This window comes from Rissa tridactyla, chromosome 4, assembly GCF_028500815.1.
Source record: "Rissa tridactyla isolate bRisTri1 chromosome 4, bRisTri1.patW.cur.20221130, whole genome shotgun sequence".
NCBI lineage: Eukaryota > Metazoa > Chordata > Aves > Charadriiformes > Laridae > Rissa > Rissa tridactyla.
Genome location: NC_071469.1, coordinates 18,937,693 through 18,954,223, shown reverse-complemented (window position 1 = coordinate 18,954,223; position 16,531 = coordinate 18,937,693). Strand labels below are relative to the sequence as shown.

Below are 16,531 nucleotides of genomic sequence, written 5' to 3'. Positions count from 1 at the left end.
CTGTTAGCCACTTGCTCAGCAGCGAGTGGGTGCTCCGCGTTGCCCAGCAATCATGGATTTAGATCCCAAATGCAAGGGAATCGTGGCTGACAGCAGCAGATCTGGCTTGCCAGCAGATTCCCCATGGAAGTGTCCAGCAGGGCTGGTCCTTTCCGCTTTAAAGCTGACATGTAAAGCTCCTTCTGCTTATGGCACCTGAGTAGGAAGCACTCAGAGGCTGTGGCAATGGAGCTGTACACAAAGTAGACAGTAATGTCTTAGGGACAGATTCTGCCACCCTTTCTAGAAGTAATTCTATTGCCTGCAAATAGTGACATTGAAAGCAAGGGAAGTGAGAGACTACGCGTGAAAGAGAGAGGCAGAGTTATGTTGAGGACTTGGACATTATCCTTTGAGGTCTAAAAGATGTTTTTGCGCTGTGTAAGTAACCTTCTCATTCCATGTCCAGTACACAGCGCTGCATTTCCTCCCTCTCTCCAGGTTTTTGATGTACGTGGATCAGCTGGCTGGGCATTTCCTGGCTGTTGCAGGCTAACTAGCAAAGCTGGCCAGGTGGAACACTGTATTCAAGGCTTTTAGTTTGCTAATGTGGTGGCAGAGTATTTCCCACATCTCATAAATACCTGTAGCTATGATAAAGAGGTGAGTGGAAGCAGCGGGACTGAATCTGCATCCTCTCTCAGTCACAGGGCCAGGTTTGGACTGGCATACAGCGGGTGGCAGAATTTGGCCTGGGTTGTGTAAAGACCAAGATGTGTATATGTTTCCTGCTTCAGGTAATAATGTGCTAAGTTACTACTTTATGCACAGAGGTATGGAAACCTTTTTTTATGTTTTTCCCTCCCTCCCTCCTCTTTCCGTTCTATGATCCAGACACCACTAACTGTATGGAGTTGATGACTGGCAGACTTTCCAAATGTGGTAAGAACTTCCTTCCCTTCTGCCTTTTCTCCTTCCCCAGCCCCCGCTGAGCAACATAATAACGCGCCGTCCTGTCCCTTCCACCTCTTCCCCTTCCCTGTCCCCGCTCTCCCACGCTCTTTTCAAGGCTACCCACCCCATAACAGCCCACTATGTCTTTCACTTACCTGGTGGACACAAGCATATACCCCTTATTCTGTTCCTCCCCATCCATGCACAGATGCACAGGCTCCACCACGGCTTTCCCCTTCATAGCACAAGTGTGTGGTGTTGCACTTGAGATTCCCTCCCTCACTGTAACCCAGGCCAGTGATTTTCTTTTTCTTTCCTGTTTTTTTTTCCTCTTTTGTTTACTTGCTGCCTCTGGTTCATGATTCTTCAGTCCTTTTTTCTGTAGTGAAGCTGAATGCTGCCCTGCTAGCTGCTGTCTCCCTTGGTTTCTTGCTATTTATTGCGACAGGGTTGCTATGTTATTTAATTCCCTTGTGCATCCACTCCCTTCTTCCCCAGATATCCTTGGGGTAAGACCCTTTTAAATCTTCCATAAGACATGCTGCATATTATCTGTCAGACACTTAGATAGTGTGAATTGTCATAGTTCCAGTCTGGTCTTGGGGAAGGATGTTGTGTCTCTAGCTGGAGGAGTAGTGAGCCTACTGGAGATTCAGAATTTTGCTAGGAATGCGGGGGAAAAAAAAGAGTTTCCTGCAAGACTTGCAGCTCAACTTGCGTGGGGTTCCGTGAATTTTGGTTAACTTGTTCCTTGCCTTCCCTCCCCTCTATGCACACAGGGACTGTATTCTTTCTTTCATTACCTGTGCCCCTACAGACTCCTCCAAGTACAATAGTGGAATACTATTTCCATAGTATTTCCTCTCATGGAAATACTATGAGAGGGTTTTGTCTTATTTCTTGTATCTTGTACAGAAAGTTTCTGTACAATAGGACTCCATTCTCTTTAGATTTCCATTCTGATATCTAGGTTGAATTCAGATGTCTGTGTGAAAGGGAACACAAGCTGTTGAGGAAGCGATCACTGAGCTAGTAGCCCTCGCCAGCTGGACCTGTGACTTCTGCGTCATCTCTTCATAAACTGAGGAAAGTTGTTCTGAAGTTGTTGTGGAGTCTGTAACAACAAAGGAAAATTGTCATGATGGAGATAATAGTAGGTTTATGTGTGTGTGACTGAGGCAGAATTTGGCCCGTTTCCTGTATTTCAGATTTCTTTCCCTTAAGTTGCAGCTTTGCTGGGGGAGTTTTTCCTTTGCTCTGAAAGGAGCTCGTTTGATTTCTTGTTTGAGTTTTCTGGCTTATACCATTTCTGATCTCCTCATGAAGACTCATTTAAGTTGCAGGCAGACCTCCAGCTTCTTCTTGAAGTCATCAGACAGCAAATCCCTCTTCTCCCTCAAGCCTTTGTTTCTTGCCTGGATCTGGCACTCACATCTTATGAAAAAATATGAAAATGCTGATTCTACTGATTGCTTGCAAGTTAACTGAGCTATACAGATAACCAGCCAGTACTCTGCGTTCTCTAGATAGAGAGCATTACCGCTCACTCCCAGTTCAGGCAGGGCCTCCAGCTGTCAAGCGTCAGTATCAATCCAACAAGGGACAAAGAGGACAAGGTGAATGCCAGCAGAGAGACTATGTTGTGGCAGCTACAACACAGACAAAGCACGTATATATATGTGTGCATATATATACATATATATATATCTCCAGAGAAGAGAAAGGCTGGGTTATAGGGGTTTAATGGTGCTGCTTCCTTTAAATCATATTCCTGTTGGTTCGCTCACACACAACATAAGCAGTGGTGACTGCACCAAGCTGAATTCCATGGTCTTATATGAGTGAAGAGCTATTTTGTGTGCAGGAGAGCTCACCCACAATTTAGATGGGAGTAAAAGGGAATTTAGCCTTTTATTGGCAAACTGTCCTCTATGACTTTGAGGACCGGGAACTCTCTGTGAAGTTGACACAATGTTTATCTAGTAATAACAAATAGTGTAAGAAAAACTATACCATATGTTTTTGTGACCTCATCATAGTTCCATATTCTGAGACTGAGCACAAGGGTCATTTTTGCCAAAGAGTTAACAATGGAGTGGGAAGAACTAATCAGATGCTTTATGCCTGGCTCAGCCATGTGAAAGCTCTGGTGGGAATAAGGAACATCTTTTCACCCACTAGAAACCATTGAATGTTGTAATTAACAGGAAGGCAAATTTATTTAGTCCTTTAAATGTTATCTCATCTTCTGCCAGCAGTGGTCATCAATCTGAGAAGTGATTTTGCATATAGCCATTGGCGTTGAAAAACAAGCTAACGTTGAACAGCAGAGGTATGTCATAGGAGCTGCCAATATCCAAATGACTTAACAGCTGTTGTATCAACCCTACCTGTGCACACTAGAAAACTGCTGCCAACTCTTAATATTTCACAATAGAAGAAAATAATTTGGCTTGTAATGAAGTTGAAATGCACATTGGGATGAAATATTTTATGTTACCACCCATTTCAGCAGGGGAACGGGCATTTCTGTTGTCAGAAAGACTAATTTCATTTCCATGAAGTCTTTCATATCTGTTCACAAGATAAAATTTACCTTGTAAAAATTAAAACCTTTAAATTTAAAATGCAGCTGTAACCTGAAAACTGCCTATAAGAGTGATACTTTCCGACTTAGCTGATCTATTCCTTCTGTGTATATAGAACCAAATCAGTTTAGTGGCAAATAAGCTTTACCACTTTATGTACTGCTGTTAAGCCTTATAAAATCAACACAGCTGTAAAAGAACGGGCTGGATTCTGTTTCTTTTGAGGCAGGATTGAGAGAACTGTTTACTGCCATCTAATCTGGTATTTATGTCTATCTCACCAAAGAATAGGTTGTATAATCGACAATAAGGTTCTGCTAGGTTCTGTAGAGCCTTTATATTAAAAAAAAAAATCAAGATAATACCCAAACTGAAAAGCCCTCCAGCTTCAACCACAAAGCTGGGAATTAGAAAGCAAGTATCATTGTAGATTGAGCACATCAGATCTGGAGCCATTGATATACACCACACAGAAACCCACAGTGCCATTTCAGTAGTCCTTGTTCAGAAAAGAGTCTGTCTTTACAGACTTCAATGACTTTAAGTCCTTTAAATAGTGAGCTGAGGATTTCTTTGGGTCGTTGACTTAGTAGTAAAGCTGGTGTATAGCCTTTGTAGCTCCCTTTCCCAGCCATCCCCAGTTTTTTGGAGTCCTTGGTAAGTATGTTTTGCCAAGGTGCTGGCTGCTGGCAGAAAGCTCTGAAAAGCCTGCCTTATTCTTGACTTTACCTTCTGAGAAACACATACCAGGGAGCCTGTAAACTTTCCAGTCTCCACAGTGTAGCTGTCTGGGTCTGAATTCTGTTTCCAAGTGGGGCAATCTTTGCTTGTTGCTTTCCGTCCCTCATGACTTTCAGGAAAGTCTTCAGTTACATCAGTGGCACTTCTGTGGATCTGGGTGATGATAAGAGGAGGAAAAGGTTAGTATGTATAACTAGTGCAGCTCCAGTCAAATCATGCTGTTGTGTTAGGCACTGCACAAACATACGTTCCTGCAAAGTCTTAGACCATAACCCTGTGGCAACAGGCTGGCCAGAAGACCTTGTGTTTATTCTTAAACATCCTGTGTTGCCACTTGCAATTCAAAACCTTGATTCTTGGCACCAGAGTTAAACAAAAAACTTTATGGATCTTTATGTGTACCAGTGGCTATTGCTAAAATGATCTGATCAAAGCAGAAGCACAGCAAATCCACTTGCCTTTCATATCTTTCCAATATATCTCACTCAAATCTCTTCCTTCCAGTGTTTAGGACTTGACATAGCTTCCTGTTCAGAGCCATCTGACCTTGTCCCCCATGGCCAATCATCCTGTGGGCACAGAGAGCAATTGCACTGCAGTAAAGGCTTCTCTTCATAGCTCCTTGCAATCAGAGTTTGATTCATACAGACGCAAGCCCATGTCAATAGCATCCCAAGCTACTTGAGAAATTAGGAGACATTTTGTAGTTTAAAACTGGTTACATCACATTTGGGTTGCAATTGCAGCATGTAGCTTTGTGAGTGCTAATTTAGAGACTGCTGGTGTTACTAGCAGCAGTGAATATCTGGATTTGGTGCTCTTGGAAGTGATCCTGATCCATATTGGCATTAATTAGAGTAATCCTGCTAATCACAAAGTAGCTATTTGATGGAAGAGGAGGTTGGTGATTTGCATTCATAAAGTCGTAACTGATGGCACTGATGCTGAAACCTGCGGGAAAAAATGTACGCTGCCCTCCCAGCTGAAAGTCTTTTCTCACCGTTAACACTGTGAGGTAGTCAGAACAATATGGTTTTTCATTAGCACTTCTTAAAAATGTCCTGGCTACTGGTCTTTCTGAGCATGGCTCATTCTTCTGTCTAAATTGTGACCCAAATGAGAGTTAAAAGGAAGAAGACCCACCTGAAAGATCATATATTCATTCATAATGGGTGGGTCACAATAAGTAAGATAGGTCAGATTTTCCAAAGAGTTCAAGCCAGGTTTCCCAGTTGTCCTTGCCCATTCTACTAGTATCCTTTGCTGTCCAAATGGATGGCTGACTCTCCCCATGCTGTAGTCTAGTGTTGTATTGGGGACACCATTCCAGTGTTGTATTGGGGACACGTTTCTTTTCTAATTCATGACTCATGTTTTTGCACTGTAGAAGAAGGTAGCAACAACAATGGCAGCTTGGCACTAAAGATGAATCCAGATGTATTGAACTATGTGGTACATGTCAGATTCTGTTTTGACAGCTATGGCTAGATTTTTACTGTCCAATACAAGATCTTTTCCTCTTTGTCTGTAATAATAGCTAATGAAGAAAACACAGATATCGCTCTCTCAATTAAGGTCACAGTATTTTATTTATGGCAGGCAGTGCTTCAGGATACTCCATGTGAATATTTGCTTGCTGTACTAAGCTAAATTTGAGACGGCCTCCCCAGAATATAAAATCCTATTTTGAAGGGATTGATTCAGAGGAAATGAGGAGGCAACATTTCGCCAGCATACACAAGTCGTTCGTTCCTTAGTAACAGGTCAGAGAACTTAAAGCCCATAAGATCATACTTGAACCATCCATCTGGCAGGAAAGGACAAAATCATATTATTAAGTGACAATACATTTCTGACATTTTTATAGACGAGAAATTGGAATGAAACAGCAGAAGTCTCTAGGAGAATGGGTAGCAGCAATACTGTCATCTGCTGTGGCTTTACTAGTGTAGGTCGTCAGCCTCCCCTCTCAGCACACACTTGTGCAGAGAGATCTTTGTAAAAGGGCAGGCAGATGCAAAGAATTCTTGGGCTGAGTCCTTTACCAGCCAATTTGCCGGAACAGCATGATTCCACAACAGAATCTGGCATCTCTTCATCCCACCACTATCTTTGCCTGCTCTTTCAGTGCCACCAGCTGTCCAAAGGAATGTATAATTCCCTCCTCTCCATCATCATGTCTCCTTTCTTGAATGTTATGTGGTGGTGCTGCATTTGCCAGAGCTATTCATCAGTAATGGACACGTTTGTTTTCTGATTAATTACCCACTCTTAGCTCTGCAGAAGGTAGCAGCAAGGAGATATTCCTCATCTATTTGGGTCTTTGCTGCCTGTGTTCACCATTCTCTAATGCATTACCCAAGAGCTACCTGTCTCAGTTATATTGTCTGGGACAGGAGAGGCTGAACTGGATCTCAGCTTCTCTGTGCGTCCATGAGGGAGAGAAAGAAAATACGCAAGACAGAGGCAGAATTGCCATCTGGATGCATCTGGCTAGTCACAAATATTGGGCCACCCTCCTGCAGAGGAGATGGGATGTTTTAGGGGAGTAAGAACAAGGCTGGATTATAGAGCATTTAAATGTCAGGTCGGTTGTTCAGATCTGTCCAAGTGTGTAGCGACTGAAAGTTCCCATCTTCTGCTGGTAGCATGGACACCTGTGCTAACAGTGTGTGATAATCTGAGTAGTTCCTACCAGCAGTCTGTTTCTCCAAACACTGTTTTCAGTTGGCATTTTTACAAGCAGAGTCTAAGGACTCTGGAAAATAAGCTCTGTTGTTACCTTTGGAAGTCACCTTTCCCAATTGCAATTTAGGTGTCCTGCTAAGAAACTGGGGTTGTTCTGTGGACTGTCTGTCTCCATTTTCTAGTCCTAAACTGAAATGAAATCAAAACAGCTGTCCCATTAGGTAACTAACTGGGGAAAAAAATAAATGGGAAAACTTGTTCTGGTCAACCTGTTGTGACAATTTATAAATCCAGTGAAAACCACATCTGTGTCTCTCAAAATACTTTCCTGACTTCCTGTATTTTTAGACAAGTACCCTCTTGGGATTTCTGCAGTTTCTTCAGCTCACTTCAAGTGGCCTAGGATGAATTCACCCTAGGAGGAAGTTCTGCGTGACGGCCTCCAGCAAGACATTGCAATGGCCTTTCTGTCACCCTTCTGCAGTCTAGAGGGAAGCCTCATACATCCAACCGTTAAAGGAGAAAAAAAATCTTTCTGTAGCCTTCTTCAGTAGTCCGTGAGCTCATTGAGGCATATCTCTGATCCGTATTTGTACAATGCCTAGGCGAGGGGCTCTTTAGTCTGGAGGAAGACCTCTACATGATATTACAACTAAACAAAGAGGAAGAGGTTGCTTTTATCTTTATGTCATCCCATATACTTTTGGAGTGGGTTATATATTTTAAGTCTTCTGTTTTTGAAGGCAGTGGGACTCTGCCAACAGAAACCAAGCAAACAGGCAAAAAATGCCTAGTCTTAACAAAGAGGACTAGAACTCTGTCAAAGTAGCAAAATGGGTATGAAATGGAATGGATTATCACCCATCAAGAGAGTGTTTCAATACTTTATGTGAAAGGACTTGGATTTTTGTTAGATGACTCACTGAAACCACAGCTGCTATCGAAATACAGGGCAAGCTAGGGATGAAAAAGACAAGGGGTGAAAAGAAAAGAATGAGTATAGGAAGAAAACCCCAGTAGCAGAGGCAGGCAGAAGAAACTCAGAAAGGATGTGAAAGCAACAAGGGAAGGAATATGGGAAGGCAGGTTGACAAAGGGTGTCTCTGTTTCCAGTGGAGACCTGTCTTTTCTGGAGACCTTAGTTTCTCACAAAGCCTAAGCTAAAAATGCATAAACACAAAATTTCTCAGGCTATACATAAAGGAAAGGCAGAGGATTATCCCACAGATGGCATATTTGTTTTGTGCAACTTTGTGTTCAGTACCACAAGGATTAGTGCATTAAAAATACATAGACTCCAGAGAGATGGTTTCACAGGAGAAGGATTTGCTTCCTCAGGGTTTGCTTCCAATAAGCCAATGGGAATGTTGCTATTTGCTTCAACGAAAAGAGGAACAAGTTTCATCTGACTGTCTTAAAATGTTACAAAACAGCAGGCTCTAATCAGTGACCGAAGCCTCCAGGCTTGTCCTGAAGCTGCTTGTTCACCACCTCCTGTTATTTTCCATGGAGGACTCTGAGGGTCAGGGCAAGGTCAGGGCAGGGTCTTTGCAAGGCGCATCCTTTCCTGGTGTCACTTCTGGTGCCTGGAGTCAATCACCTCATTTTCTCTTTCCTCTCTTACCTGGGTGCTCCAGTTCCACTTTGCTTCTCAAACCTGTGACACCACTGGGGCTAGGTCAATGGCAGACAGACCTCCTAAGAACAACAGATGAAAAACTGAGGACTGTGAGGGGTGATACAAGCCACCTGCCCAGCTTCCTTTTACATTTGTGCGTCTGTCTCCAGCCCCGTTTCTCCTTCTAGTGCCTGTTATTCAGATGCATTCACAGTTGTGACTTCTTTCATGATATTTGGCCGTGACAGCGCTGCACACAGGTGCATTTCTCTAGCATCCCTTCAATACATGACCCTTCCATAAGCTCCAATGCTTGTTTTCAAACCCATTCCCCTTGCCGATCTTGCAGCATACAGCTCCTTGGTCTAACTCAAAAATGCACATATCCATTTCCTCCTACTAGATGTAAACCTAATGCTCTGAACCTCCCCTCCTGCCTCTGATCCTTCTCACGGTTTCTCACCCTTGCTACCCTTCATGCCTTCTTTGCTCTGTGTTGATGAACATTTGCCCTCAAGGGGAATGAAGACCTTAGTTACAGATGCATGAAACACCAGGGAAGTTTTGAAGAATCAGTGAGCCAAACCGTCATCCCTGTCCAGAGGAAATGGGATGTCATCTCACTTACTGAAATAAGAGAGGCAGCCTTTTTTGAGGCCCCAGATGGACTTACAGGTGTAAGAGCGTATCGCTTTTTGCACTGAATGCTAGGAGTGGAACATTGCTGAAAAAGCTATTCTAATCCATTGTCAGCTGCATTTTCAAGTCTTGTTTTACTGGATGTATAAACCCAAAGGGAACTGAGAACCAAGAGGAGCAACACCATGCACCATTTTCATGCTTCCAGCATAGCTGGCCCATGTTTACATATCTCCAGAGAAAAACGTGAGGACTCTATGTCATCCCAAAGACCAGTATCTAGACCAGCCCAAGAGCGGGCTAACAAGCTGTCAGGTAGACAACATCAGTGCAGTGGTTATCTGTATGGTTTGGTGTAGGATCGGTTCTTTCTTGACTGCAGGATAAGAGAGCATTATTACCTACTATTTAATTACAAGTCAAGATACTACAAAAGGCAAAGGAAGGAAAGGGTTAGTGAAATGGCCTATTTTATTTTTCAATAGCACTCTTTAAACATCCCTGAGGATTTCTTACCTCCCATTAAAATTTTACCTGAAAATGCTGATTGTAAGGAATCCAGTAGTGATACAGGCAAAGAAAAGCAGACTGTTAAATACTTTTGCTGCAATAAATCTCCAGGCACTTGAAAGCCAGTAGGTCATGGGGAGGAGAAAGGGTGGATGAAACAGGAGCTGCATATTTTAATAGGATGATTAAAAATCTTGTATCGGGACTCAGCAAATACAAGATATATAATTTTAAAAATGTTTTATTGCTCCATTCTTGCAAGTTGTACTTTTGTCTACTGTTCCTGTCTACGTGAAAACAAAAAACTTCCTCGACTCCTGCAGAGCCCTGCTTACTCTGCCTTCTTCTTTCCCTCTAAGCTTGTTGAATAAACTGCTCAGCTGAATAACTAGAGATATTTCCCTCCCCTTTTCTCCCAACCTAGCAGTCTTTCCCTCTCCAGCATTTTTTTCAGTGCTCTTTTTCATTCTCTCTGCTGACTCCATTTGCTTATGAAGATGAGGGGTCCAAAGCCACATAAGAACCAGATCTGCCCACATTCCGGCATTCAAGGCTGAGTGTTTGCTTTCTGTTTTTCTTCCTTTTCATTGAAAAAGAAGTAGAAATGAGTCTGAGCAGATAGAAACAAGTCTGAGCAGAGCATACGCCCACAAACCTAAAACAGTTTTAGGGAGGCTTAGGGAAATCTCTGAAATAGAAGTTATAGATGTGGAGCAGTTGTCCCCCTTCCGAAGCACTTGGATGCCTGTGGAAGGAAGCAGATGGAACTCACGGAGGTCTCACCCCGAAACAACTGAGTTTGATAGTTCTTCTCTTTTTAGCCCAAAATTGAGATGCGTGCTTTGCCTGGCTGTTTGTTTGGGCCCATCTCTAAGGCTCCAGACAGTTAGGCGAGTGATGCCCTTCCAGAAACTAACAGCCATTTGCTTGTGGCATTGGGTGTAACTGAATGCACAGGCAGAACCAGGGCCAGCAGCAAGTTAACCACAAAGCAGCAAGCAGAGGAAGACAAGGAATGAATTAGATGAATAAGATAGAGATCCTTCACTGTATATGCCACCCATGTAATTTTTCTCAATGCCTGTTAACATGCAGAGGAAAGCAGCGACTACCTGGTTAGCACGGGGCAGGAAAAAAAAGAGTAACACGTTCAGCTTTGCAGGGCACAAATACTGTATATATTTCCTCTTTCTTTGTATAAGAGCAGTTGATGTCTGTCTATCGTTTTCCATTAGAGAATAAGAAAGCACTCAACAAGCTCTTCAGAGAAGCTACCGTGCACAGGAAGTACTTGCCTGCTATAGTAACTGGTTTGCTTACATTTGTAATGAAATTGAAGGGAAATATATTACCAAGCCACCAGTGTCCCCCAGCTGTGGATAGATGGCAATCTCTGCTATGAAGAAACCCCTTTGCTCCCAAATGAATGTTCCCATCTTGGGGATGAAAGGTTCTACTCTTCACAGCACACCACAGCACTGGAAGGCAGATACAAGGAGCCCATTTCCTTCTGGGAGCTGGAGAATGAAATTACTTAGTTGGGATATAAATGATTTGAATTTGTTAGAACTATGGAGCCAACAGCCCAACATTGAGATAAGCATCATGGGGTTTTAATGATCACGAACAGGCATCGCCTCCATGGTGTGCATTAGGTAAAAAACACCTTCAATATCTATGATCAGAGAGTTTAGTGTGACCCTTTCTATGTCTGATCAAGATTAATCCCCCCAGTCCAAGAAAATTAAAAGGGACTAGAAATGCCTGCAAAAAGGCTGCCTTTCCAGTAGTAGCTGGTCCCTTTCCCTCAGTAGCGCCCCAGAGCCCTTCCTCAGGTATGGCCTTCCACACATCCTCTGACATAGGACTAGATTAACAGCATACAGCCCTGCTGCCTGGAAGTCCAAATGGCGTGAAAGGTTGTATTCACGTGCATAGTGCCCAACCCATGTTAATACTGCAGCCTGCTCCAGTGGCTGGCTTAATGAGAGGTCTGTTCTACCAGCATGCAACCTTACACCCCTCTCTGGCTCCTAACTCCACTGGAGTGAATGTCTGTGTCATCGAGGCTGTACTGGAGAGAGAACATAAATTCAGGACGATGAGGAAGTAGTTCTTGTCCCTGCTAGGTCCCAGAAATAGTTAGATGCCTAACAGCCTGCTTCCACAATGCGTTCAGCATCTTTATTTCCAGGAACCTGTTGTAAGACGGATCTAAAGGTGCTTAGAAGCTTGCAAGTACAAGTCGCAAACCACACATGCAGATGGCAATACTCATGTCAGCCGTAGCTCATTTTTCAATACTGTTTCCCTTGCACTCAGGTGCTTCAGGCTTAGTGACTGAAAGGCACGCAAGGTGATATTCAGAAAGAAATAAAATGCAAGCAAAGAAAGCCTAATGCCTGGTGTAGCCAGAGGGCTCGGCATCAGGTGGCCACCACATCCAAATACCCCGTGTTTGTAACAGCAGCAGTGAGATGGGATTTGCCTGTATCCAGCATTGCATTCACCGGTGTTTCAGTGCGGAGTGGCCAAGTGACTCCAAGCAGTAGACTGAACTATTTCGGCAAGATGGCACTGTGTCCTCCTATGAGGTGAGACAGCAATGCTCCCCCACTCAGGAGAAAACTAGGACCTTTCCCCCAGGTGCTTTATGCTCCCAGTCTCTTTATTTCTGTAGGTGTCCCATCCTAAACACTCTTCCTCTTCCTGCTCATTGTCTTCATCCCCCACACACCCCCACGCACGTGGCTCTGGATCTCCTCATCATGTTCTTCTCGTTAAAAACCCCATTGTTCATTTGTTTGTTTGTTCTCTCTCTTTCTCTCCTCTTTTTCTCTCTCTTTCCCTCTCGTTTTTTTTTTTCTTTCTTTTCTTTCTTTCTTTCTTTCTTTTTTTGTCTCCTCTGTTTTGTGTACCCAGGCAGCCCATTGAGTAACTTCTTTGACGTAATTAAACAACTTTTTTCAGACGAGAAGAACGGGCAGGTGAGCCATCCCCCCGGCACGCCAACCAAGCATAGCGCAAACAGCAAGCGGAGCGATTCCGGTTCTAATGACTATGGGTCTAGAGGAGACAATAAGTACCCTGCTGGCAAAGACAAGGCAAAGATGGTCTCATCAGTCGGCCTACAAGACCAACCTTAAATAAACACATAAAAAATTAAATAACTTAGAAAAAAAAAACAAAAACAAAAACAAAAAAGCAAGAAAGAATGAAAGAATATTCCTTAGCAAGCTAGCCTCTAAACTAGAAGGATGTATATACCTTGCCACAACAGTACAAAACTGTCTATAGACAAATTTTGTATGAAGGAATGACTGTATATATATACATATATATATTTATATATGATATATAATATATATCTCAGAAACAAACACAAAAACAAACGAATGAAAGAATGAAAAGAAAAGAAAGAAAAGAAAAGGTAGCACAGATGACAAACCCAGTTCACCAGATCTTGGGTTGTGGTTTTTTCGATTGGTTTTTTTTTTTCCTCCCTTTTTTTGAATGTTTTGCTTTTTTTCTCCTTCCTGGTTTTTTGGGTTTTTTTATTATTATTATTTTTTGTTTTCTTTTGTTTTGTTTCTTGTTCTGTTCATGCTCTCTCTGTGTTTCTGACGACACCACTTGTTTCCGCTCTGCTACCAGGAATTATCCCGAAAAGTTAACATGTCAGCCACGGCTTCACCTTCTGTGCTCTGCGGACACTTGTTGACGGAAGGCAACCGATGTAGACTGTCCAAGGACCAGTCCTGTTTGAGGTTCCCAGCCTCCCCTCTCCATTCAGGAAGTGGGTTTCTCCCCCACTTCTCCCCAAACACCTCCCCAGTGCACGCCTTTTTTTTTTTTTTTTTGTCCCCCCCCCTCTTTTTTCTTTTTTGGTGCTCCACAAGAGAGATCTGCTCAGTTATGGGATTGCAGAGTCTGGGCTGAAAGGAGGTTGCAAATTGTTGGAGTGAAACCTTTACCCTTGGCAACTTCTGTCCGCGCAGGTGAACTCAGCCCGGAGCGGGGGGGGTGTGGGGAAGGAGATGGGCGTAGCGGGACCACAGTGTTTCATGAATCCAGAGCGCGTTCTCATCAGAAACCAGCCAGGAGCAACTCAAAACTAAGCGTTGAACCAAGACAATATTGGGGAGCTTCATCACGGGATTTTCTTAACCTTCTTTTTCTCCCCACCACCTTTTCCTTTTCTTTTGCCCCTTTTTTTATATATACATGTATATATGTGTGTATATTTATATATAAATATACATACATACATACATATATATACAAAACAATTGGTTTTTTTATACTGTATCATTTTGCTTTTTTGACCTGCTGGAAGGGGAAAGGAGTAAACTTAGGAGGGAGAGGGGGTTCAATGAATAAACACATACAAACAAAACATTAAAACTTAGGGAAAAGGCAACTTCTGGTAGCAAAGAAGAGGGACAAGACTCTGCCAAGGACTGTCTCTCCCGCCACCGGGCACAGTTGCCGCTGCTGCTACTGCTGCTCCTCCTTCGACACCTTCCTCCCCACCTGTCAACTCCCTGCCACTGTGCCACCGCGCTGGGACCTTCTTCGACCAGCTGGATCCTCCACCACACCCTGCATTTAGAGGCAATTGTTGTGTTGCTAGTGCTGCATTGATATCAGTATTATTATTATTTCTTTAAGTTATCAGTTTCATTTGTTGGCTTGGGTGATTTTTTTCTAAAAAAAAAGAAAAAAAAAAAAGAAAAAAAAAGAAGATGAAGAGGAGGAAGAAAAGAGACTTATCTTGGGTTTTATTTCCTGTGTGTGTGTGTGTGCAAATTACTGGCACTTAGTTCATCAGAGCAAGACAAGGTGGAGTCAGGGCAATGGGAGACTTAATCACGAAGCTACTGTAAACTTTAAAAATTACTGCAAGATATTTTTATAAAGTTTTTTTTTTGGTTTGGTTTTTTCGAAGGGGAGGAGGGTGGGGCTGGGTGGATGGGGACCTTTTTTTTTTGTGTTTCAGTTATTAGGTCTCAGTTATTTATATATACATATATATATATTTAAAAAAATAAGCTGTTAGATATATCTTCTGTTTAATAACTGTGTAGAGGCAACATGGATTCTTATTTATTTTGGGGAGGAGGAGGAAAAAAGACACGGAAACCCTGTAAGTGTTCAGCTTGTGACTTTGAGAAAGAAGAATCGCTGCCTTTTTTCCTCCTCCTCAAGAGTTATGTGACCAAGTGTAACTTATTCTGGCCCAAGCTCAAAGGTTAAACAAACAAAAAAACCGTGGTTTTACGCGTGGAATACAAAACACAGTGAGAAGTACTTCTTGACTGAGATTTTAAGAATGTAGGCTTAGCATTAGTGTTCAGCTCTTTTATGACCTTCGATTGCTGCTCGTTGGGTTCCTATGGGTGTATGTTGTATCGCAAGGTTATTTTTTTAATGATAATGTTGGATGAGTTCTTTTTTGTTGTTGTTGTCGTTGTTGGTTTTTTTAATCATTTTTCCCCTTCTTGGACCAGTTTTACTTGTACATAGGTTTGAAGATTAAAAAGAATTTTTAAAGACACAACTGGGGCAAAGACCTTTGACTTTTGCCCCATTTCCCCATTCCCCCAAATGGGAGGGATTTATTTTAAATTTTTTTTGTTTTATTTATTTATTTATTTTCCCTATTCTTAAACTTTTCTCTCTCGTATTGCTGTGTGCATGTCAGACACCAGGGAGTGATGGCTGGGGAGGGGGGGAGGCAAGGGTGCAGGAGAGGGGGGCAGTTTTAATTGCATGACATTGCTGTAAATTAGTCTCTTTTGCTTTCGTTGTCTTTCCTGCCTCCGCCCTCTCTCTACTTCTCCTCCGAGCTCCCCTCCCATCACCCCCATCCTTCTTTTCCCTCTTTTCTCTTCCCTTGTGTATAGATTTTGATGCTTCTGTTACATTGTACCTCTACAAAAGGCTGGGATTTCAATACAAAATAATAATAATACTTTAAAAATACCTATATCAGCAAAACCCATGTGGTACAAGCAGGAAGGGGATTACTTACACAAGATATAAGAATAAATGAAAGCAATACCTCTTGTTATCCTTCCTATTTTGTACTCTGAAGACACACACGCGCGCACACACACATATACAGACACAAACTGACATTATTTAATGGTTTAAAATGGACAAAAAAATCTGATGTATCCCTTGTTAAATAACTGTGAGCAACTTTAGTTCAAAAACCAATAAATTCATTCAGTAAAGATACCAGCTGTTGAGTGTCCTGTTTATGTCCATGAAAATGGACTTCTCGCCAGTGCCAGACCCAGTAAGTACCGTATCACGGCTTTCCACACCAAAGGAGCTGAAGATGGCTGGCGCGTAAGGCAGCATCCTCCCGGCCATGGAATGACCGTCGTCTCCTCGCAGCGCCGGGATCTGCAGTGCTATGCCCTGCGTGCTCCACCCTCACGGCACGGACACGCCATGTATGGGCAAGGGCAGTTCAGCCGTGTAGGCCTGGTTTCCTGCAGTGTCATGCTGAAAAAGATTAATCCAAATTCCAGAGTGATCACACACACCCCCTAGGTTTGATCCGGATGGAAACCACTGCACCAAATCCCGCTGCTGCTCATGATCATTCTCATCTCTAACCTGAGCTTCTCACGTTGCTTCCAGATTTAGCATAGGAAGGATTTCTCCACCCTTCCTGCCTGAAACACCCTCAATCACATACATTTGACAAAGCTCATCAGGTACGTCCCTGGCTTGCGTTGGGTTTGGGGGCTTTTTTGTAGGCTGGTCAGTCGGTTCATGTGGCTGCTGGCCTGTCACACGC

At 42.9% G+C, this 16,531-nt stretch overlaps 1 protein-coding gene across 8 annotated transcripts in view; it reads left to right on the top strand.

Annotated features, from left to right (window-relative positions):
* Positions 1-12,863, top strand: part of BRSK2 (BR serine/threonine kinase 2) — a 324,417-nt gene extending 311,554 nt beyond the window's left edge. For 6 of the 8 annotated variants that reach the window (XM_054200490.1, XM_054200493.1, XM_054200489.1 and 3 more), the window contains one exon: positions 12,640-12,863. In XM_054200490.1, the coding sequence (XP_054056465.1) occupies positions 12,640-12,863 (224 nt within the window). The remainder of the gene's footprint in view (positions 1-12,639) is intronic. The other 2 variants (XM_054200495.1, XM_054200488.1) reach the window with 1 other exon arrangement.
* Positions 12,864-16,531: the final 3,668 nt, after the last annotated feature.